The 24,874-nt window shown below is 35.5% G+C and overlaps 1 protein-coding gene across 1 annotated transcript; it reads right to left on the bottom strand.

Moving 5' to 3' along the window:
• Positions 1-21,601: 21,601 nt before the first annotated feature.
• Positions 21,602-22,120, bottom strand: LOC143581630 (2S seed storage albumin protein-like). The gene has a single exon (XM_077064378.1). The coding sequence runs from the start codon at positions 22,118-22,120 to the stop codon at positions 21,602-21,604; it is 519 nt and encodes a 172-aa protein (XP_076920493.1).
• Positions 22,121-24,874: the final 2,754 nt, after the last annotated feature.

Here is a 24,874-nt window from a genome sequence, read left to right on the forward strand (position 1 = left end):
AACAGTATATGTCATTCTTTAGCAAATTATGAATCTTTAGTGAATGTGCATATAATTATATAAACTCTTAAAAAGAGGAAATGTTAAGTAAAAAGGAAGCTTTTGACCAAGAGGTATGTTCTTAAATGCCAAACTGTATTAAAAAGTTGGTTTTTAAACTTTTAAAGTTACTTTTAAAAATGGAGTAATTTGAATATGCATGTAGGTGATCGCATTGAAGGAAAAGCTGCAAAGGGATATGGAATTTAGGAGTGTACTCGAGGCTGGATTCGTGATGTCAAAGAAGATCTTACCCTTATCGGGATCCATTGATGAAAAGGTATGTTACTCCTAGAGTTGGTAAGTTCAACCTACTTAGTAAGTAAATGATCCAATTTGGGTTTATTTTAATTCACTCGTCCTGTTTATGAGTGTTTGTATGCAATAATTATTACTCCCTCCGTCCCATTTTAAGTGTCCTAATTTGAATTTTTAAGTCTTTCTTGTTTAACTTTAACCGACAATATTTTTGTTTGTGCTATATAATACTTGATGAAAATTATATCAATGTAAAATACATTTAAAACTCAATCCATTCATATATTTTACATCAAGTATTATATAACACAAACAAAAATATTGTCGGTCAAAGTTAAACAAGAAAGACTTGAAAAATCAAATTAGGAAACTTAAAATGGGACGGAGGGAGTATTAACTTATAGATGTTCTAAAGACCAATGCATTTCTCAGGGGTATTTCGCAAACAGAGGTTGAAGTCATTAATTTACAACAAACACTTGATAATCTTGAAATGCAGTTAACTCAGGGGATAATGTAAGCTTCATTTCTAATACTGTTTTGCCTTTTGCATATTCTACAATGTATTAGTCTACTTGTGTGTTTCTGTACAGAAACATAAAGAGAAGGATCATGAAGATTTGAACAAAAAGGTATGATGCCAACAACATGGTTTATCTAAACTCTCTTTCCAATACAAGAACTGGTATCATACGGATGAGATTTGTTTTGCTATAAGTTTTAACGTTTTTTTTTGTTTAATTTTCTTCTCAGGTTGAGGGAGGCTTAATTTACTTCCCAGGCTTAGGGAGGCGAAGATGAATACCCGGACACAGATAATGATCAAGTTTTGTGGCACCGTTTATTTTTCAGTGATATGTTGTATTGACAAACAATTTTTTGTTAACTTGGGAACGCTTATTTGACTAGAATATCTAATTTTTGAAATAAATTATTTTGTTATATATATATATATTATTTTATTTGCATTTTTTTATAAATGTTATTTAGTTGTATTATGAAGATTTAATTGTCATTAATGTAAAAATTAGTAATTATACAAAAAATAATATTTGTATTAACAAAACACTAAAATTATGACATGCATAAACGCATGTCATAAATACACGTTCTAAATGCAAGTCATAAATGTGTGTCATAAGAGCTGACAAGCAAATACCTGTCATTTTTATTTTATAACAGGGGCTTCAATTACACATGTTTGCGTGTCATATATACCCTTTAATGACACGCAATGCGTGTCATTAAAGGCTTTTTTTCTAGTAGTGTTCGCTTTCACATTGTGTGTCATTAACGGCTTTTTTTCTAGTGGTGCTCACTTTCACCCATTTCTCCACATAACTTCTTACAAAATTTCATATTTTTCTCTCTTAGTGTGTTTGTAAACTAAGATACGAGATTCGAGTGTTGTTATTGGTTTCCGCTAACTAACAACACGGATTTATCTAAGTTGTGAGATCCATTCTATAGGACCTACACATATTTAAGCGAATGATTTGATATCTAACCTAGATTGTCTTATCACTTACCCCCTTTTTCAGCTAGTTTGAAACCAGAGACAAAATGACAGTTGTGATCTTATCACAACCGCCATTTTTGGGGAAATTGTGGGCCCAGATTTTTTGTATTGCGAATATGTTATCCTGATATACTTATGCCTACTAGCAATTGTTCTCCATGTATCATTGTTATTATACGCAGGTAAACAGCTGATTAGTTGTTACTTTGTTATCTTGGTATATTTAAGAGGCTATAGCAGAGTTAATAGACATCTCAATCTAGTCGTTTACTTAGCACTTTCTTTATAAGTTCATCATTGTGATACCTACTATAGCTCTCACATTTTACCAAACACTTTGTTTTTAATAAAAGTGGTGAGAGACAATTGTCACAACCCGGGGTTTTTATGCCGGCGATCCTCTATTGATCAAGGGTTTTTCCTCGTAGAAGTCTCTATGTTTACCTTTATTTTAGCTCTCACAATCACCATTGACATTCAAACACTCTACCTTACAAAACTATTTTGGTTACATTATCCTTAAAACCGATTTTTGACCAAAACAATCCTCGTCCTTGGTTCCATGATGCGAGTATGCTATATGTTTCGATCTCAAATAAGCTATATACAACAACAAACTTCACTCTTAGAGAATACACAACAACAAAACTCTATAAACCATCATATCATATTCCATACTTCACTCAAAAACTCTAATTTTCTTTTACAACAAACTTTTAAAAACCTCAATAAGAATAACTAAATTTGTATGATGTGTGATCAGAGAAGGGGGGGCATAATGGTGGAGTTCATGCCTCACCTCGTCCGCTCCTTTTCCACGTCCTTCGGACCTCAGGCCATATTATCGTGGTGGATGCTCTTAACTTCGGATCTATGTGTTTGGCTTCTACAACTTGCTTAGGATGGATTCTTTTCAGCCCATAACTGGACGCGATGGTGTTTGGCCAGTATTTGATCGGTAGTTGTGCCGTTTGGAGCCCATTCCATCCACTCTGATGCATTATTTAATTGGGAAAATTTTCAAAATAGTTCAAAAGAGGAAAGAGAAATCCAAAATAGTCCAAAAGTTTGCAAAATTCCCATTTTAGTCCATCGAAATTCATCTCCCTCGACATATTTGGAATCGTGCCGATAGATTTCATAACTGGTGAGGTAATGACACGTGTAAAGGTGACGTGAGATTTTACTTGAAATCTTTCTTCCCCGTTATTTTTTAATCTAAAATCATCCCCTTAAAAACCATGGTTTTCCAATGAAATCTGTCTGGCCCGTGAGTTAAAAAAAAAAAGATAAAATTCGCACTTTATTGAAATTCATCTCCTCGGATGAATTTAAGTTGAATTTAATCTCCTCCGATGAATTTCAAAAAGTTAAAAAAACGATAAGTTTCCGGTGAATTTAGTCTCCTCAGATAATTTTCAAAAAAGTTTTAAAAAACGATAATACAAACATATCAACCACCGCCGTCGCCACCACCAACACCCATATCAACCACCACCACCACTATCCGCCGCCATCATTTTCCGGCCAATCCCATTAAAGTCCCATAATCTTTACATGCATTTTGCTTCCAAAATTTGAATCTTTCCATGCATTTTGTCACTAAAGATTGAATCTTCCTTCAAACCCATACCAACTACCCACCACCACTATTCACCACCACCTTCTTGACACTTGATACTCAACCAAAGATTAAATCTTTCTTCAAACCCATATCAACCACCCCCCACCACCATTCACCACCACCATGCACCACCTTCTTGACACTAAATACTCAACCAAAGATTATATCTTTCTTCACACAAATTTATCGGATTTTTAAAACTTTTTTTTAATTCATCGGAGGAGATTAAATTTATTGGGAAATTATCGTTTTTTTAAAAGCAAAATGTTTATTATAAATCCAACTATAAAAACGTATGAGTTTTACCAACCGAATAATTATACTTTTATAATATTTTATTCGTTTATATGTTAGTCTTTTTATATATGAATTTGACGAATTTATTTTCTAGGTTTTAACGTTTTTGTTTAACTAGCTTTGTTTATAACATAATAAACATAATTGGTACCAACCGAATTCACTTTGACTCTATTTTTACACGCTCGGGCTTCAACATTCGGGTTTTACCAACCGAATATATGTTGTATTAAATATTTTGCTTTTTCTTTTATGTTAATTTGAATTTGGTTTTTGGGTTTAACTATAGTACCAACTGAACCCACATTAGTGCACCTGGTACAATGTGTTGGATACATAAAAAGATCTGACTTGTGCATATGAATGTTCATCCAAACCGACTGAACATTAATTTTATTTTATTCTTTGTTACTTTGTGTTGTTAAAATCGACCGAATTAATGTATTCTCATCATCTCAACGTCCGGGACCGAAAGTGCTCCGGTTTGAACTACGCTCGGGTTTAGTGATCACGCCACCCATTGGTCCACCTCAATTTTTATATATTTTTCGTTTTAGTTCCGTTATCGTAACGAGCATGACGTATACCGACCAAACTCCTATAGACTCACCGTCTCAACGATCGCAACCGACAACGCTCGGGTTTACCAATACCCGATTTTTACGACCGACGCTGCCCCATTGGTCCACCTCAGCTTTAATTTTACTTTTTTGTTTCAGTTTTGGTACCTTAATGAACGCAACCGAAACCGTAACAGACATGACAAAAATTAACCGAATTCGCGTAGGCTCACTGCCTCAACATCCAAGACCAACAGCACTCGGGTTTTAAAACGTTGCTTGAACGTACCATAACGAATGTAACCGTCACTGACCGAATTCACGTCGATTCCATATGGTTTTACCAACATCCGGGCACCAACAGCCGCGTTTGCCGCTACTTTATTTTTGTTTTTTATTTTAAACATGTTAAGTTAACGAACTTTTTTAGGTTAAGTTAATATTCCACCGAATTCGTGTTGACTCTTCGCTATCAACCTCGGGTACCAACCGATTTCCTCGTGCAACGCGCGAGGAATTTAGTAGTTAATTCGAAAATAGATTTATGTGAGTTATATGGTATAAGAGGAGGGGCTTGAACGAATTTAGCATGCACAAAATAATTCGTAAGTGAGGTGTGCTCGATTTGAAACGTATTTTAAATGAAAACTCAGCCCATTCCGGGCCATAAAGATTTATCCCTCTTACATTACACGTTCTTATGTTTTAGGTTTTTTGGTTTGTAAGTTAATTGCTTTTTAATATATATAATAATGCAACAAGTTATCCGGGTCATAAAGAATTATCTCTCTTGGGATGAAATGATCATGCATGATGTAATAGACCTAAATCTCTTCGGGGACATGGTTGAGGATAAAAATTCTTTGAGACGTAGAATTAAAGCTAAGGATTTTTAGAAAGAAATGATTACCTTAGAGGCTTCTATTTACCTATTTTGGTCACACACCGTTATGGTATTTACTTTTCATATATATATATATATATATATATATATATATATATATATATATATATATATATATATATGATTTCTTTTGAGAACCACTTTGAGTTTTAAGAACTCAAAACAACTCAACGTAACAATTTTTTTTTTTGAATTTATTTTTACACGTATGTAATACGTAAGTGTAAGTAACGTAAAAAAAATTACAATATTTTTTTACACACCGAATCGACTTATTACACATGTGAAACTAACATTTAAACTTGTGTAATCATCAAAAAATTTTATTCTCTCTCCTGATTCATTTTTTAATCTTATTTATTCTCAGCAACATATTTCATACTCATTTAATTAAATTTGTAGTTCATATTGAGTTCTTACAACTCATCAAAGTTCTCAAAATATATCTCCCCATGTATATATATATATATATATGTGTGTGGGGGGGATCATGAGAGAACTCCATTTTATGGAGAGAACTAGATAAATAATAATGAAATATTTTTAATTTAATTAAAAAAATATTTTTAATTTAATTACAAAAAATATTTTTATATTTTTTTTTCTTTCATCCTTCTTATATGTTGTTATTCTTTACCACAAAAAAATAAAAAAAAATAAAATAAATAAAAAAAACCGTTGTAATGCATATATGTAATACACCGACTTTTTTTATAATGCATATGTGCAATAGTGTTCATTTTGATATTTGAAATAGTGTTGAATATCATATATATAGTTGTTTGTATTCTATATTTGCAATAGTGTTATATTATATACAAAAATTAAAAAAATTCGATATAGTGCATATGTGCATTATTGTTGTATTACATATATGCAATAATGTGTTTTGCATACAATTTGTGTCGTATTTGCATATATTCAATCGTGTGTATTAGATAATGTATTTGTGTTGTATTTTATGCAATAAAACACTATTTTATATATACAATACACATTAATGCACATATGCATTACATCGACGGTTTTTTTTTTGTTTTTTTGTTTTTTTAGGAACAATATCATCTTATTAGAAGGAGGAAAGAAAAAAAATCACAAAATAATTTTTTAAAAATAGTTAAAAATAATTCTTTACTAGTTCTCTAGTTCTCTCTTTAAGAGGAGTTCTTTCTAGATTTCACTCATATATATGCATATATATATATAGGGGGTGGTTCATGCAAGAAGTAAAGCTACAACGAGAAGTGCGAGAAATCAATCTGGACCACTCATTTTATTTTCAATCTTGAATCATTAGAAATATATGAAAAGGGTATTAAAGTAATATAAATGTATTCTTTCCCATTAATATGTATAATTAAACCAATTGTCATACCCCGACTTAGGGCCTAAGCGTGTGACCACAAGTTGGTACCTGTTTTGTAAATATATCAGAGTTTATGGGTTAATTTTAGCGGAAGACTTTAAGTTGAATATAATAATAATTTACATTGAAAATTTACTCGGGAATTAAATACCTGAGTATTAGTTTACAAAAAGGTATGTTTTCGTATTACAAGGATTTTATATCAAAAATGGAGCCATCTTGTACGCGCTTCTATCTTCATTAAGACTCTAATCCTTGTTAATTCTACTTATGCTTAATTACCTGCAATGGATTGGAAAACTACGTCAGCTATATGCTGGTGAACACGTATGACTCAATAAAACATTTTGAATGACAATATAATACAAATGTTGTTTTCTTGACAATCTCAGCGGAAGCATTTCTACTTTCGGTATATGTACCACTTCCCTACACGCACAACGGTATTCCCCGAGCCAAACGGCCCTAAACTGAGAACTGGTCATGACCGTTTAAGCTTGTGGCTTCATTGCCTTTGATTGATTGATTGAGCTTTAACAGTTATGTTTTGATCCAGACACATGCGTATTCGGTCTGAGTTGATATTATTCTCTACTTTGTATTATAATGTTTTAGAGATTTCATTATCTCATGTAGACACTGATTGACTCGTTAAGACAAACACCCGTTCGTCTCATTGAGTATAAATATGTTTTGACTGATTAAAAAGGTTGACGTATATACCTGTACCGTCGGTGTTGTAAACCTTGACTGATTGATTGATCGACTTTGAATGATATTAACCTATACATAAATAGGTTCGTATGAATGTTTTGAATGATGTTAAGCTATGATTGTAAGCTTAACCTTGAAATCGTTTGTCTCTGATTGTGAATGAAAACACTTAGTTTTATGTGACGTTTGATATAGCATGCTTTGGCCTAATAGGTTCTATCACGTTGGTAAGTTTCTCCAGGTAAGTAAACGGGTCCCTCGAATGATTGGGATTTATGCGAATTACTTTTCCTTAGGCAAGAAACTTACTACTAATGATATCCCCCTTCCAGTTACTACATGCCCGTCAAAATATCTCTTTTGTTTAACATTACTTCATCATGAAGTAACGTTTTATGAAAACATGATTGTGAATGAATGTTTGTAAAATACGATCAAGGTTAAAGGCCATAGCCTCGATTGATAGTCTAAGCTATAATTCAAATAACTTAAAGATAACTCCTACCTTAGATCGGATGCTTAGATTGATAACACGATAAGGCAGGACTTGATCTACTCGCTTATGTGATTGCTAACTTAATTCCAACTTCGTTTCTTGCACGAATTACGAGAAAATGGCACGTCGGCTCGTCACGGCTATTGGGCACGCCTCCCTAGGTTAACTATGTGAAAATGAAGGTGAGTTTGGGATGAATGGGGTTCATACCCGTCCCCCCTTTTTATAGCCATTTTTGGACCCTATCGCGATACGCGATAGGTCCCTTGTGGCCCGTCGCGTATCGCGACCCCGCCATTTCACACCGCCTTATGCGGTGATGACACGTGGCCTGTCATATTGTGCCACGTGTCGACACTGTTTCAACACGTGTCCGGTGACTCACCAAGCTCATCGCGCTACGCGATGGGTTGATTGTTACCCCGTCGCGTATCACGATGGGAACAGATTTTCAGAATTTGCACTTTGGTCCCTGTACTTCTTAAGTTAGTATTTTTAAGCTTACATTAAGAGGGTTAGGGACGTGGTGTTACATACTCCCCACCTTTTGAACAATCTCATCCTCGAGATTTATTGGAATAGATTGGGATACTTTTTCTTCATTTCTGACTCGAGTTCCCACGTATACTCGGGTCCTCGTCTTGAATCCCATTTGAATTTCACAAGATTGAGTCGTTTGTGTTTGAGAAACTTGATCATGCTATCTTCTATTTAAATAGGTTGTTCCACAAACTTAAGCTTTTCGTTGATCTTAACATCTTTCAATGGCATAGCAAGAGTTTCATCGGCTAAACACTTGCGCAGATTAGATACGTGAAATACGTCATGGATGTCTTTCATTTCATTGGGTAACTCTAGCCGATAAGCAACTGGTCCAATTCTTTCGAGTATTCTGAATGGTCCAACGAATCGTGGACTCAGTTTTCCTTTCTTTCCAAATCTTATTACACCTTTCCAAGGCGACACCTTCAATAAAACTCTATCGCCTTCTTTAATCTCTAATGGCTTGCGACGAACGCCCGCATAACTCTTTTGCCTATCTCTTGCTGCCTTTAATCGTTCTCGGATTTGTATAACTTGGACAGTAGTCCTTTGAACAATTTCAGATCCTGACAACTGACTATCACCTGTTTCTGACCAACATACAGGTGTTCTACACTTCCTTCCATACATTGCTTCAAATGGTGCTGCTTGGATACTCGTATGATAGCTGTTATTGTACGAGAATTCCATCAGTGCAAGATGAGTGTCCCAACTTCCACCTAAGTCGATAACACAGGCACGAAGCATATCTTCCAAGGTTTGAATTGTACGTTCACTTTGGCCATCAGTTTGGGGATGATAAGCAGTACTTAGGTTTAATCGAGTCCCCATAGCCTTTTGAAAACTTGACCAAAAATTTGAAGTGAAACGACTATCTCTATCGGATATGATGGATAACGGCACACCATGTAAGGATACTATGTTTCCGACATATAGATGTGCTAACTTATCCATACTAAACATTTCTTGAATTGGAATAAAATGGGCAGACTTGGTAAGTCTATCGACAATAACCCAAATTGCATCATTTTGGCGTGAAGTTTTTGGTAACTTCATAATGAAATCCATAGTTATCATATCCCATTTCCATATCGGGATTTCGGGTTGTTGTAGTAATCCTAATGGCTTTTGATGTTCAGTTTTCACTTTTGAACACGTCAGGCATTTAGCTACATACAAAGCAATGTCTTTCTTCATCCTGATCCACCAATAATCATCTTTTAGATTATGATACATCTTGTCGCTTCCCGGATGCATCATGTACTTTGACTTGTGAGCTTCTTCTAAAATTTTATCTCTTAGACTTCCGATAATCGGTACCCAAATCCTTGTACCGAGTCTAAGTATTTCATCACTTCCTTTAACTAGTTGATCGATTGTACCATTCTCTTTTTCAGCTTTAATATTTCCTTCTTTTAGTGCCAACTTCTGAGCTTCTTTAATTTGGTTAGCTAGATCGACTTTAAGTTCCAATCTAAGAGTTCGAACTCTCTTTGGCTTCTCATGTTCTTTTCTACTTAAGGCGTCAGCTACCACGTTGGCTTTTCCTTCATGATATACGATCTCACAATCGTAATCATTAAGTGTTTCCATCCAACGCCTTTGTCTCATATTCAATTCCTTTTGATCGAATATATGCTTTAAGCTTTTATGATCAGTGTATACCGTGAATCTTACACCATACAAGTAATGTCGCCATAACTTCAACGCAAAAATTATAGCGCCTAATTCAAGAGCATGCGTGGTATAATTCTTTTCATGAGCTTTCAATTGTCTCGAAGCATAAGCAATCACTTTCTTTCCTTACATCAAAACACTTCCCATTCCTGTGTGCGAAGCATCACAGTAAATGATAAAGTTTTCTAGCCCTTCTGGCAAAGCCAGAATCGGTGCATTAGTTAACTTTTGTTTTAGTGTTTCGAATGCTTCCTCTTGCTTCGGTCCCCATTCAAACTTAATTGCTTTTCTTGTAAGTGAAGTTAATGGGACAGCTATTCGAGAGAAATCTTGAATGAATCTTCTATAGTATCCGGCCAAGCCTAGAAAACTTCGGACTTGAGTTGGTGTCTTGGGTTTCTCCCATTTGGTTATAGCCTCAATCTTTGTTGGGTCTACTTGAATACCCTTCTCATTTATAACATGACCAAGAAATTGTACTTCGGACAACCAAAATTTACATTTCAAGAATTTGGCGTATAATTTCTCGTTCCTTAGGGTTTCAAGTATGATCTTAAGATGAACTTGATGATCGTCTTTGGTCATTGAATAAACAAGGATGTCATCGATGAAAACAATAACAAACTTGTCCAAATAAGGCTTGCAAATCCGATTCATCATGTCCATAAAAGCTGCCGGAGCATTAGTGAGTCCAAAAGGCATCACGGTGAACTCATAATGTCCGTATCGGGTTCTAAAGGCTGTCTTTGGTATATCTTCTTCTTGTACCTTCAACTGATGATAACCCGATCTTAGGTCAATCTTGGAAAAACAACTTGCTCCTTGAAGCTGATCGAACAAGTCGTCGATTCTTGGTAATGGATACTTGTTCTTGATCGTGACCTTGTTCGGTTCTCGATAATCTATACACATCCTCATCGATCCGTCTTTCTTCTTTACGAACAAAATTGGGGCTCCCCATGGTGAAGAACTCGGTCGTATAAATCCTTTCTCTAACAATTCATCTAATTGCTTCTTTAGTTCTTTCATTTCCGTTGGTGCTAGACGATAAGGTGATTTGGCAATTGGTGATGTTCCTGACACGAGGTCGATCTTAAATTCTACTTCTCTATCAGGCGGGGCTCCTGGTAGCTCATTAGGAAATACATCTTGAAATTCGGACACAATTGGTACTTCCTCCATCTTCTTTGGTTCGGGTTCTTTGGTTACATAGGCTATGAATGCGAGGCATCCTTTACCTATGCAATGACTTGCTTTGATCTTGGAAATGATTCCTACCTTTCCTCTTTCTTTATCTATGGTTATGCGAATGGTTTTGTTATAGGGTGTTCGAATATCGATGGCTCTATCGTTACATAGGATACGGGCTTGATTAAACGATAACTAGTCCATACCTAAACCTACATCAAAACCTGCCACTGTCATGGGTAACAATCGTACAGGTATGACGTGATTGGCTAAAGAAATTGTGGCACTATCTAAAGCCTCGGTTATTCTACTTACGTTACCATCAGCAGTCTCGACTTCATAATGTTTATCTAATTTAACTAAGGGCTCATTTAATAGACTACAAAATTTATAATCTATAAAGCTTTGGTTTGCACCCGAGTCAAATAGAACTCTAGCATAAACATTATTTATAGGAAACGTATCGGTGATCACGTCCGGTATATCAGCTGCTTTCTGGGTGTCTAGCATAAAGACACGAACATTTCCTTTCTTGACTTTGGTCTTCGTACCGCTGCCACTTGCTCCAACCGTCACTACCGTTGTCTTCTTCTTTGGACACTCAGTGCTATAGTGTCCTTTCTCACCACACTCAAAGCATACTCCTGTCTTTTTCCGGCAATCTGCTTCCGAGTGGCCCAATTTCTTGCAGAACTCACATACAACGGTGTTAGTTGGTCGAAGACATCTGCCAAAATGTCTCCTTCCGCATGACTTGCAAACGGGGAGACTATACACAAATCCCCCTTCTCTTTTCTTCTCCGTCTTTCTCACCTTTCCACCCACACTTGTTTTTCCCTCATCTTTCTTTCTCTCATCTCGGTTCCTCAACATCCCGTCTATCAAATATCCGGCCAACTCCATGGCAGATTCTGTTGTGGACGGCATATGTGAACGGACTAAGTCACGGATTTCTATCGGCAACCCGTAAATATAGCGCGTCACTTTGTTGATTTCAGGAGTAACCAAATGAGGTAAGATTCTACAATACTCAAGGAACTTGGTGTTATATTCCTTGAGATTGGTCCCCACAACCTTGTGGTTCCACAGCTTGGTTTGAATCTGTTCCATTTCGTTAATCGGACAGAACTTCTTCAATACCATAGCTTTAAATGTTGCCCAGTCTAGATTGTATAAATTTTCTCTACCCTTGATTCCAATCAGGGTATTCCACCACTCTAATGCCTCCCCCTTGAACATCTGGGAGGTATATTGCACCTTCTCGCTTTCCGTACATTTGCTTATTAGTACAATCGATTCCATTTCCTCCAACCATCGGAGGGTATGTATCACTCCTTTATCCCCGTGAAATTCTTTGGGGTTATAGACTTTAAACACCTTAAAATCACAACCCTCATGTATTTTAAGTTTCTTTGTCTTTTCATGGAGGTTTTTTTCAGCAGTCGAGCTTTCATCACTCGCTTCTTTCTTTTTCGGTTCTTTCTCTTTCTTACTTTCCTTCTTTTCCGATTCCTTTTTAGATTCTTTCTTTGATTCTCTTTTCGAAGTAGCAGATTCGCTTTTACTTCGACTTGTTCTTTTGTTGGAATGCGGGCAGTACGACTTTGATCATTTTTCAATATTTCATAGATTGGATTCACAACCTCTTTTATTAGATCGCGGATACCAAGCACATAGTTTTGTTGTATGGCTTGTATATTTTCCGCAGTTACTTTTTCTTGCATGATTTCTTCGATTGTCTTTCCTTTATTGTTTACTTGTTTTTCTTGATTACTGTTTGCTTTAGACATGCTGTTACATGAATAAAACAAAATTTCAGAAAAGACACACTTTATATTACATTTATTTATCATACAAGAAAAAGATCATAACAACTACTACATAGCATTGAGTTCTAATCCTTAATCCATTTTGTAACAAGATTTTTCATCTTGTCACACTTCTTGACAATCTTTCTCCCTATTCTCTTTTTGTCCACTTTCTCGTTTCTCAGCTCATCCATCACCGAATTTGGCGGGTTCGGATATTCCGTTGGTACGGATGCGGCTGGAAAGAGATAAGCATTCTCTTGTGGATAGAGATGCGGGTTAGCAACGTATGCATGCATTTCTTCATCAGGGATGTTGTTGGTGTAAAACCCCTTGATGAGATTTGCCTCCTCCCGAATCTCTTTTGCTTGCTGGGAGATCGATGGTATTGATCCCTTATAAGATGGAAAATAAGGATATTGATTCTCCTCATCTTCTTCCTCGGAATCCTCCTCTTCCTCGGGATCTTTCTCGGATTCATAAGGATTCTTGATTGGTGATTGAACTAATCTCTTTTTATATGGTAAGTTGACCCTCATCTTTGGCTTTCGACTTGGTTCAGCTATAGTCGGTGGGATCTGGTATTGATAACCCAATGGTGGTGATCCAAATTGCCATCTCCTTTGATCAGAGTGACAATTCATCCAGCTTGATGATTCCAATTCAGTTTCTTGCTTGATTTTACTCTGTACCTCCTGTTCCTCGGAAGGATGGTATGTTGGAATGTCGGGGGGGGGGGGTAATGCTGGGGAACGTTGTCCTCGGTATTGTCGGAGATTTCGATTGGACATTGTTAACTGCCTGGGAGGTACACAGGTTGACTCCCGTATGGTAATACCGGATTGATTGGTTGATCACGATTGAAAAATCTAGTGTAGTAACTATTGCTACTTTCCATATCAGATGGTTCGTGAATGATTTTCAGTACTGATCGTATGGCTACTCGGTGTCTACGACCAAAGTAGTTAATATAAGACATCTGCATTTTAGTTAGATTAGGGATAGGAGGTTTACCAATCCTATCTTATCCCTACGAATAACAATAAAGATGATAATAATAATGGTTAAAGCCTAGGTACTAATGTTTAATACCTAATTCGCTGAAACCGATGGCTCTGATACCAACCAGTCATACCCCGACTTAGGGCCTAAGCGTGTGACCACAAGTTGGTACCTGTTTTGTAAATATATCAGAGTTTATGGGTTAATTTTAGCGGAAGACTTTAAGTTGAATATAATAATGATTTACATTGAAAATTTACTCGGGAATTAAATACCTGAGTATTAGTTTACAAAAAGGTATGTTTTCGTATTACAAGGATTTTATATCAAAAATGGAGCCATCTTGTACGCGCTTCTATCTTCATTAAGACTCTAATCCTTGTTAATTCTACTTATGCTTAATTACCTGCAATGGATTGGAAAACTACGTCAGCTATATGCTGGTGAACACGTATGACTCAATAAAACATTTTGAATGACAATATAATACAAATGTTGTTTTCTTGACAATCTCAGCGGAAGCATTTCTACTTTCGGTATATGTACCACTTCCCTACACGCACAACGGTATTCCCCGAGCCAAACGGCCCTAAACAGAGAACTGGTCATGACCGTTTAAGCTTGTGGCTTCATTGCCTTTGATTGATTGATTGAGCTTTAACAGTTATGTTTGGTTCCAGACACATGCGTATTCGGTCTGAGTTGATATTATTCTCTACTTTGTATTATAATGGTTTAGAGATTTCATTATCTTATGTAGACATTGATTGACTCGTTAAGACAAACACCCGTTCGTCTCATTGAGTATAAATATGTTTTAACTGATTAAAAAGGTTGACGTATTCACCTGTACCGTCGGTGTTGTAAACCTTGACTGATTGGTTGATAGACTGTGAATGATATTAACCTATACATAAATAGGTTCGTATGAATGTTTTGAATGATGTTAAGCTATGATTGTAAGCTTAACCTTGAAATCGTTTGTCTCTGATTGTGAATGAAAACACTTAGTTTTATGTGACGTTTGATATAGCATGATTTGGCCTAATAGGTTCTATCACCTTGGTAAGTTTCTCCAGGTAAGTAAACAGGTCCCTCGATTGATTGGGATTTATGCGAATTACTTTTCCTTAGGCAAGAAACTTACTACTAATGATATCCCCCTTCTAGTTACTACATGCCCGTCAAAATATCTCTTTTGTTTAACATTACTTCATCATGAAGTAACGTTTTATGAAAACATGATTGTGAATGAATGTTTGTAAAATACGATCAAGGTTAAAGGCCATAGCCTCGATTGATAGTCTAAGCTATAATTCAAATAACTTAAACATAACTCCTACCTTAGTTCGGATGCTTAGATTGATAACAAGATAAGGCAGGACTTGATCTACTCGCTTATGTGATTGCTAGCTTAATTCCAACTTCGTTTCTTGCACGTATTAAGAGAAAATGGCACGTCGGCTCGTCACGGCTATTGAGAACGCCTCCCTAGGTTAACTATGTGAAAATGAAGGTGAGTTTGGGATGAATGGGGTTCATACCCGTCCTCCCCCTTTTATAGCTGTTTTTGGACCCTATCGCGATACGCGATAGGTCCCTTGTGGCCCGTCGTGTATCGCGACGCCGCCATTTCACACCGCCTTATGCGGTGATGACACGTGGCCTGTCATATTGTGCCACGTGTCGACACTGTTTCAACACGTGTCCGGTGACTCACCAAGCTCATCGCGCTACGCGATGGGTTGATTGTTACCCCGTCGCGTATCGCGATGGGAACTGATTTTCTGAATTTTCACTTTGGTCCATGTACTTCTTAAGTTAGTATTTTTAAGCTTAAATTAAGAGGGTTAGGGACGTGGTGTTACACCAATGCAAGTTACACTTCTAACTAATATAATTAATCTAATCACAATAATTAAAAATATTTAAAAATAAATAAATCTATAAAACAATAAATTAATTTTCACATTTTTTTTACTCTATCTCTTGAATTCATCCTACACAACTATAAATTTTTCCTACACCTCTGCAAAATTTTCATACATATCTTTAATTTTTTCGTACTCGTCTAAATTTGTTTCCCACACATTTTCAGTTTCTTCATACGCATGTTTTTTTGACATACACATCTTTAAATGTTTCCTACGCATATATAATTTCTTCCTACACATCTTTAATTTTCTCATACACATCCTATTTTTTTCCTACACATCTTTATTTTTCGTATGCATAACATATTTTTTTCCTACACGCTACAATTTCGCCGTACACTTTTTTCTTTGGTCCTACACATCTTCAGTTTTTCCTAGGCATATTTAGTTTCTTCCTAGACATCTTCATTTTTTTCCCTACACATCTTTTTTTTCTCTTGCACATTTTATATTTTTTTCTACATATCTTTTTTCTTCTCATATACATCTTATTTCTTTTCCTACACATTTTCAGTTTCTTCGTACACATTTTTTTCCATCTTACACATATTCAAATTATTTTTTTTAAATAGCAATCGATGATGCAGATACTATTTTGCTTAAATGTTATAAATTAAAAACATTTTTATTGGTGAAAAAACAACAAATTTAAATCTTACACTAACATATAATAAAATAAATAAATTTTAACTTACAAATCATAAATTTTTGAGCTTTTATTTTGGGATATATGAGATAAATTAAATAATGTATTATTTTTTTTACCTATACTATACTACCCTTTTCTTATATATTTTAATGTCTTTCAAGTTTTATTAATTACAATAAACGCAATAATGTTTCAACCATTGATTAATAATCTAATGGTTGAGATCACTTCTCGCACTTCTCGTTATAAAATCACTTCCTAAATAAACCTAATCATATATATATATATATATATATATATATATATATATTCGTGCTATTATTAATTATATTATTGTTAAACTTCCTAAATAAACCTAATCTTATATTTCCTCATTCATATGTTTTTTAGAGCTGCGGGTCTCTCTGGAAGTCACATCTCTGTCCCTTGTGATAGTGGTACAATTTGCTTACATTCTACCCTTAATAGACCTTATTTATAGCTTCGTAATTGGTGTGACTTTACTAGATATGATGTATTGATTGATTAAATAATGCAACAAGTGTTTTGCATGGAAAGCACGTAACGATTACTTGTATGTCACTATGAAATATGCAACAAGTGGAATTGAATATGCGTGCATGCTACAGCTAGCTGGTTTGCTATTAATTTTGTATATGTTATTGTTACCTTGTTCAAATAATGAGTAAAATGGAAAATATTTAATTTCACTTTTGTTTTAGGTATTGTATTTTCGTTTGTTAGTTAATAATATTTTGGAAAATTGGATTATAATAATCCAAACTATTGATAATTGGCCAATATTAATCCTTACTATCACTTTGGCCGGTAACAATCCCAACTATCATTTTTGTGACTAACAACAATCCTAATCTAACAAATTATTAACTCCGTTAGTTTTGTTCTTTTAAGTTGATATGAAATGACCGAACTACCCAAACAAACAAACAAACAATAATAAAAATAATAACAAAAAGAACAAACCAACCTCATCATCATTTATCTCCTTCGAGCTCTGACCTGGGTCTACCGTAAAATGGGAACTCCGGTAACATCCTCTCGGACAAAAATCCACCTTTATCACCGGCTACAAATGGTAGAGCTCCACTTGGGTGACAGCCGTAAACCCACTCCCGCAACCATTCTCCGCATCCTCAGTCTCCTCCGTGAACCAACGTAGTCAAACCGTTGCCCCTTTGTCCTCCTCGAGTTTTTCCGGTGAGATGCTGGGCTGGTCACAAGCAACCAGAATTCTCGCTCTCTCTGTTTGTCTCTAACATCATTTCATATCGAACTTTGTGTTTATGTGTTGATTGGCCGAGTTGCAGGTTCGGCGGTGGTTACCGGAGTTCCCCATTTTTCGGTGCAGTTAGGTCCGGTTGACGAAGATGACAGATGAAGTTGGTTTGTTCCTTTGGTTAATATTATTATTATTTATTTATTTATTAGTGAGGGTAGTTCGGTCATTTCACATTAACTTAAAAGAACAAAACTAACGGAGTTAATAATTTGTTAGACTAGGATTGTTGTTAGTAACAGAAGTGATAGTTGGGATTGTCACCAGCCAAAGTGATCGTAAGGATTGATATTGACCAATTATCAATAGTTTGGATTATTAGAATCCAATTTTCCTAATATATATATATATATATATTATATATATATATATATTGGGGGGGTTCTTTCAATTACGGGTGTTCACCGAATTGGATATTTGTTCTCCGGGTTGTTTGGATCGGTTTGTTCGGATTTGTTGTTTCTTGAATTCGAAAACCGAACAGATCCGAATTAAAATTTCTTTAATAGAACATAATCCGAATTCAATTCGAATCGATTCGGTTAAATTCCGAAAAACACGTATTCAATATGGAAAACTGAATCTGTATCGTACAACTCATAAGGATTCTTACATGGGATTGAGTTATTGAGGAAGTTTCACAACGGAATTTGGAATCGAGCCGTTGATGGTGGATGTGTCGCCCCGAATGCCTGAAGTGGAATCATGGAGATGGATTTGGAATTTTGGATGAGTCATTCGATTTCTCCACTCTTTAGGGTTTTGAAAAGGAATGTCTTGTGGGTTCGGCCTGGTGAAGTAGACTACTGAACTCATAACATAAAACTTATAGGAACCCATGTAACCTAGTTTGATTTATTCGGTAATCTGAATTTAAAATTTTCCAAATCCGAAAACCGAAAACCGAACTGGGAATTCGGATTCGGTTAATATCCGATCTGAAAACCAAATTCAAGATTTTGATCGGTTTTGTTGTTAATGGATACAGTTCGTTTTACAGTTTTATTTTTCGGTCTTCGGTTATTTTGCACACCCCTACTTTTAATAAGCGTAAAGAAGTTTTTAAACCGGGGGAGGGTTCAAAATTTCCGGACAATAAATGGGTAAACTTACACTACGTATAAAAAATTTCGGACGAAAACAATTAAATCTACAATATTGAGCAAAAAACATGGGACGCCGGGGACTCCCCCCCCCCCCCCCCCCCCAATCCAACAAAAAAAGCCCGTCCCTTCAATATGCTACGCCTCTGGGTTTGGGTATGTGGTAGACAATAAACGTAGACGAATGAATTTTTCCAGATAGATTCGATATCATGTGTGAATAAGATATAAGAGTGTTATATATGGTGTTTTTTTTGTTCATAAAGGAATATTGCCAAAATATTGATTTTAACTAAACATAGTTATTAAAATAGCCATCTAATTTGTTAAAGTAACAATTTGGTGTATGAGGACAAAAAATGGCACCTAAAAAGTGACGACGTAGGAGAGGGTTTGTGATGCAGGAGTTTAAGGTTGGCGCAAGAGAGTCTTGTCACTGGCCTATATTGGCGCATGAGTAGACTATCAACAAAGAAGGTGAAGTGTCGTGCCATATGGCATAGGAGATGGAGTGCTGGCTTTAAGAAGAAAGCCAAAGCCCACTAAACCACAATCATGGCGTTCCAGAATTAGACCCTCTTGTAAACTATGTTTTGGTATACAAAGACGATTTATTAGTAAACTCCTTGATGAACACAAGCATGCAACGATTTAGCACTTAAACGAGTCTTAAACTAGAACATAACAGACGTGCATTCACACATACATCCCCGATTTCAAACACAATCATGTATGCGTCAAAATATTACATTTTATATTTGAAAATCAGATTTACTTGTTTTAGTTGGAAAACAAGTTATTATTCTTATAACTGAAAATATATGATAAATGATATCTTTTGATAAACTATATGCGTACGTGTCGAAAAATGTGAAATCAATTGCTTAGCAAGGTTGTTCGGTTGTTAATTGGCTATGTTAATTAAGAAACTAACATCTTAGGATTTGCCGACACGTTTGATGAAGAATTAAATAACCGGGATATGCATTTTATTTTCTTAATATTTTTTGCAATTGCCTACACCTGCATGCATCTAAGATAATAACACGTGACTTACCAAAGAAAACAACTAAGCTGCCTAAAAGACTTGGACTAAATTAGGAAACTTCAACCGATACATGTGACTTATTCAAATGAATTCCACGCAATGTTGTAAAAACCGGTTAGACTACATGTACAAGGTTGTACCGTGCGATTCAGCCAAGTTGACCAGCTATCCATATAATTCTTTAAGAAATTACAATTCGATCTACTCAGAAAATAATTCAAAAGCGCACGGTTTGTTGGTATAGGAAATACTAGTGATTGATTCGATTGTATAGGAAGGGCCACTAAGTTAAAAACTTCTAATTGGAGGTATCTATAATATGGGCCGATAAAAGTCTTTAGTCTAAAGTCTAAGCAATAAAATTGAAAATTGATGTTAGGTTTAAACCGGTACGATAGCATAAACCGGCATTACTGACAAGACCGGTGGTTAAAATTACAAACCATTCACCCGATTTACCATAATTGTACCAGCCACTTGGCCAGAATCTCGTATCACTCATTTAAATTCCATGTTCTACAGGTAATCCGTTGACAAAGGTTTTTGTCGGTCTCCATCGCTAAATTTTGTCAATAATCCATCAGAAAGAAAATTTCTGTCGTCCATTATACCAACAGAGCCTTACCGGACAAAAGATGCTCATCTATCATGACTTTCAACTTGCGAGGGAAGAATACATCAATAAATTAAGGCCATATTTTCCTCTGATGCACAGAAACGGCATTTAGCCGCCGTACCCCGTCCCGGAAACGCCTACGAGGACGTTTCTTGACCGTTTCAAAAAGTCAAAGGGTGTTTCCTAAACGAACCCGGTCAACAAACGATTCCGAGACATTTCTACAGCCAATAGCATGGCGGAGCGGCCACATAGTATATTCCGGTGAAGATTCCGGCACCGGAAAAGCCATGAAGAAGAAGGAAGAAGAAGAAAGTGGCCGATTGATATTGTGTTTGTTTTTGTAGGGTTAAATAAGTTCAGTTTTAACATTTAAACCCTTGATATTTTCCTTGTTTGCATTTACTCTCTCAAACTTGTTAAGTTTTACATAAAAAATATTAAATGAGTGTATGTATTTTAACATTTAACTCTCTCTATCTAGACTACTTTATATTTGGTCCTCAACTTATATTTTATAGGTAGAATGTTTAAAATTGACATTATTAATAGACAAAAATTATATATATATTTATTTTTATTGATAATTAATTATCACTGGTTAATATATTTGTATTTTTTTATATTATTTTTGCCGTACCCGTTTCTTAATTTTTTGATTTTCGTCATTTCCCGTTCTCGTGCCCGTACAAGTTCCCGTGCAACATAGCTATTTTCTATTCATTATATTATTTAATCTATCGATCTCTAAATCCTTTTTAAAATTGATCTTTACCTTTCCCATGCAAGAAATTATTTTGAACTATAGGATGCATGCACAAAGACGAAAATATACACATGGGCACAGGGTTGTTTGTTTTATTACAAGCTTCATATTGATCACAAGCTTATGGCGATCGGCGATTATTATTCTTAAGATATATAGGATAAGACTGAGATACATGCATGCTTCATCTTGGTTAAACCCCTGGGACTGCAAGTCGGCAGTCATGGAGTTTTAATCCGCAGTCGCTTGGAAGCTTATAAGCCTTACTTGCAATTTCTGAAACCATATGTAATCCACCTTTTTGTTGCCAGGCTTTGCTAAACACCTGCTGGATCGCATCACACTGGCACTGCTCAAACACTTGCTTTAGCTGGCTACAACACTGCTGGAGGTGTTGCTCTTGATGATGCTTGAATGGTCTCACCGCCATCTTATCGAAAATGATCCCCTGAGTGAGGTGCATCTTACAATGATTCAGTTGCTCGATTGGGATCTGGCTGCTTGTGGGGTTGTCCAGGCCGTCAACCAACCCCTGCCCGTTGTCCAGGCCGAAGCCGTCTATATAACCCCTTCCATTGTCCAGGCCATTGTTTGGCCACGTCCATTTGTTGCCTTCTATGATAGTGGTGACGATGGTGGTTTTGTAGGCAGACACTACAGAAAATGCTATGATGGCCATGAAGGTGAGTGCAAAAAATGCATGTTTTGCCATTGTTGTAACACAATCCTTGACGGTGGTTGATGGTTCCTAGTGGCTGAGGTGGTTGTTTAATTTATAATAGCAGTATCGATTGGCATGGGAAGTACGTGGAGAATACTCAGGATGATACTTGTCATGCATATGTCTAAAGTCTTAGTATCTGCCGACACGTTTGATGAATAATGAAACAACTGGAATATGCCTTTTTGTTTTTGTTTTCGCATACATTTGATAATAATTAACAAAGGAAGATACTCGTCACGCATTTGTTTTATTATTATTATTATTATTATTATTATTATTATTATTATTGGCTTCTGTGATCCGTTCACATATACAATTTGTAATGCATATTTATATGAATTCATGTGTAAATTTTATATATATCAAATATCACGGCTTCCCATTACTAACTACTGTTAAGTTCATGCTACTTAATTTTTATATTAATAAAAACATGTATTATGGCCCATTATAATGACACAAATAAAAAAATAAATCAAAAAAAAATGTTGAAAATATTTCCTTTGGCCGAGAAACAAAACCCGGGCCAACCCAAGTAAACACCAACTACCAACAATAACAAAGCCAACGGACCAGAAGTAAATTTATTAAAACTTTAGCACAAATATTCAATACATATATATGAAAATTTTAAACCTATTTTATATTTTGTGACATCAACTTTTTCACTACATAGATAATTTGACATTTTTGAACTTGTTGCACCGTTAATATAAACCAATATAAAATCAATAGCCAGCTGTAGCTTGCATGCAAGTTGAATTCCACTTGTTGCACATATCAACATTACAAGTACCGATAATTAATTAATTAATTAATTAATTATTAATCCATCCTCGTTCTCCACGTGGTTTCCATGCAACTCTACTCACTACTAGAAAATGGATATTGTTACGAATTTTTACAAAACTCAAAATTTTTAACAAATTTTCCACATTTTTTCGGCAATTATCAAAATCAAAAAAAGTATTAAAATTTTATACAAGTTTCCTGCAACATAGCGGCGTCAAGCAGCGTTGTCAAAAATATAATCTGTGCTTATTGAGAGTGGATGATTAAGTAGATATAAAATGTTACTAGTACAAATATGAAAATAAGGAACAAATAAGCAACTTATGTATTACTATTTAACTTATATTTGTAGAGAATGTTATGTTTATATGCCGGTGGGGTGCAAATGAGCCGAGCTACTCGCGAGCGGCTCGTTAAAAGCTCGATTTAGCCGAGCTTAATCGAGTCTGAGCCTAAAAATAAGCTCGTTTAATAAATGAACCGGGCCCGAGCTTCACTTATCGAGCTCGAGCCGGCTCGCGAGCCTAATTGAACCTGCCAAATATCTAATTTTTTTAAAATATATATATAATAGTTATTAATTAATATATATAATGTCATGAAAAAATAATTAAAAATAACTAAATAATATATATAAACTAATTATAATTATAAAAAAATAATAATTGATAAATAGTACACAAGCCGAGCTCGAGCTTCAAAATCCATTCACGAGTCGAGCTCGAGCTTTGAAAATAGAGCTCGAATAGAGCCGAACTCGAGTTCTATATAAGTTAAACGAGCCGAGCATAGCCTAGTCAAGCTCAGGCTCGGCTCAGCTCGTTTGCATGGCGTAACAGAAATGCATGCAACAAAAGAAGAAAATAAATGTGTTTGTATTTAACTTAAATCACGTTGTAGAACATATGTATGTGTGCACATTGTTCTTTTATTATTATTGTTTAGGCATTTTTGTAGCCGGGTTAGTTGGACCGGTTTTGGAAGTCATTCTTTTCATGTTGCATTGCATGGTTCTTTAGGAATTGCTTGTTGGGCTTGTCGGACTGGTTTGGAAAATATTTTTTCATGTTGCATTCCGGATGTGTGTACATTTGTTGATTATTATAGGTTTAGACATTAGAAATAATATGTTAGATCAAACAGTTAGGTTATATGTGTGGATTAGGGGTGTAAACGAGCCGAGCTGCTCGCGAGCTACTCGGGATCGGCTCGTTAAAAAGCTCGAACGAGCCAAGCTTAATCGAGCCCGAGCCCGAGCTCAAGCCTAAAAGTAAGCTCGTTTAATAAACGAGCCCGAGCCCGAGCTTCGCCTATCGAGCTCGAGCCGGCTCCGAGCCTAAACGAGCCTGCCATTTATATAATTTTTTAAAATATATTTTTAATAATTATTAATTAATATATATATATATATACATATATATATATATATATTGTTATAAAAAATAAATAAAAATAACTAAATAATATATATATATACAACAAGTGCAGTTGTAAAAACATTTGACTGGTGCTTGCAGCAGTAGTACCAACAACCGTCGTGCTTATAACCACTCCAACAACCGTCACTAGTTCATCATCAGCATCAGCAACTCGGCTACCACTAGCACCATGCTTGGTAGATCTAACAACAATCCCATCTAGACTGCTTTGATCCCCAACACGGCTAGCATCAGCAACAAGATTAGCAAGAGCAGATCGTTTCTTCTTGCTTTGCCCCGCCCCTTGCTCCGCAACCTGTACCCATCCTCTAATGTCTTCATCAGTCGATCTCTCAGATTCTCAAGATCATAATCGGTAATTCAAAGTGCAAACCAATAGAATCGAATATAAATGAATCGAATAAAGGTTAAAATGAATCTAATCTAGTTTAGTTTGAATCTAATTGAATCTGGAGATTCGATTCGATTAAAATAAGTTAGATTGGATTGATATTTTAGTTATCCGATTAGA

The sequence above is a fragment of the Bidens hawaiensis genome, unplaced genomic scaffold (genome assembly GCF_021521415.1).
Source record: "Bidens hawaiensis isolate Kalapana, Puna unplaced genomic scaffold, B.hawaiensis_p1.1 tig00031121_1, whole genome shotgun sequence".
Lineage (NCBI taxonomy): Eukaryota > Viridiplantae > Streptophyta > Magnoliopsida > Asterales > Asteraceae > Bidens > Bidens hawaiensis.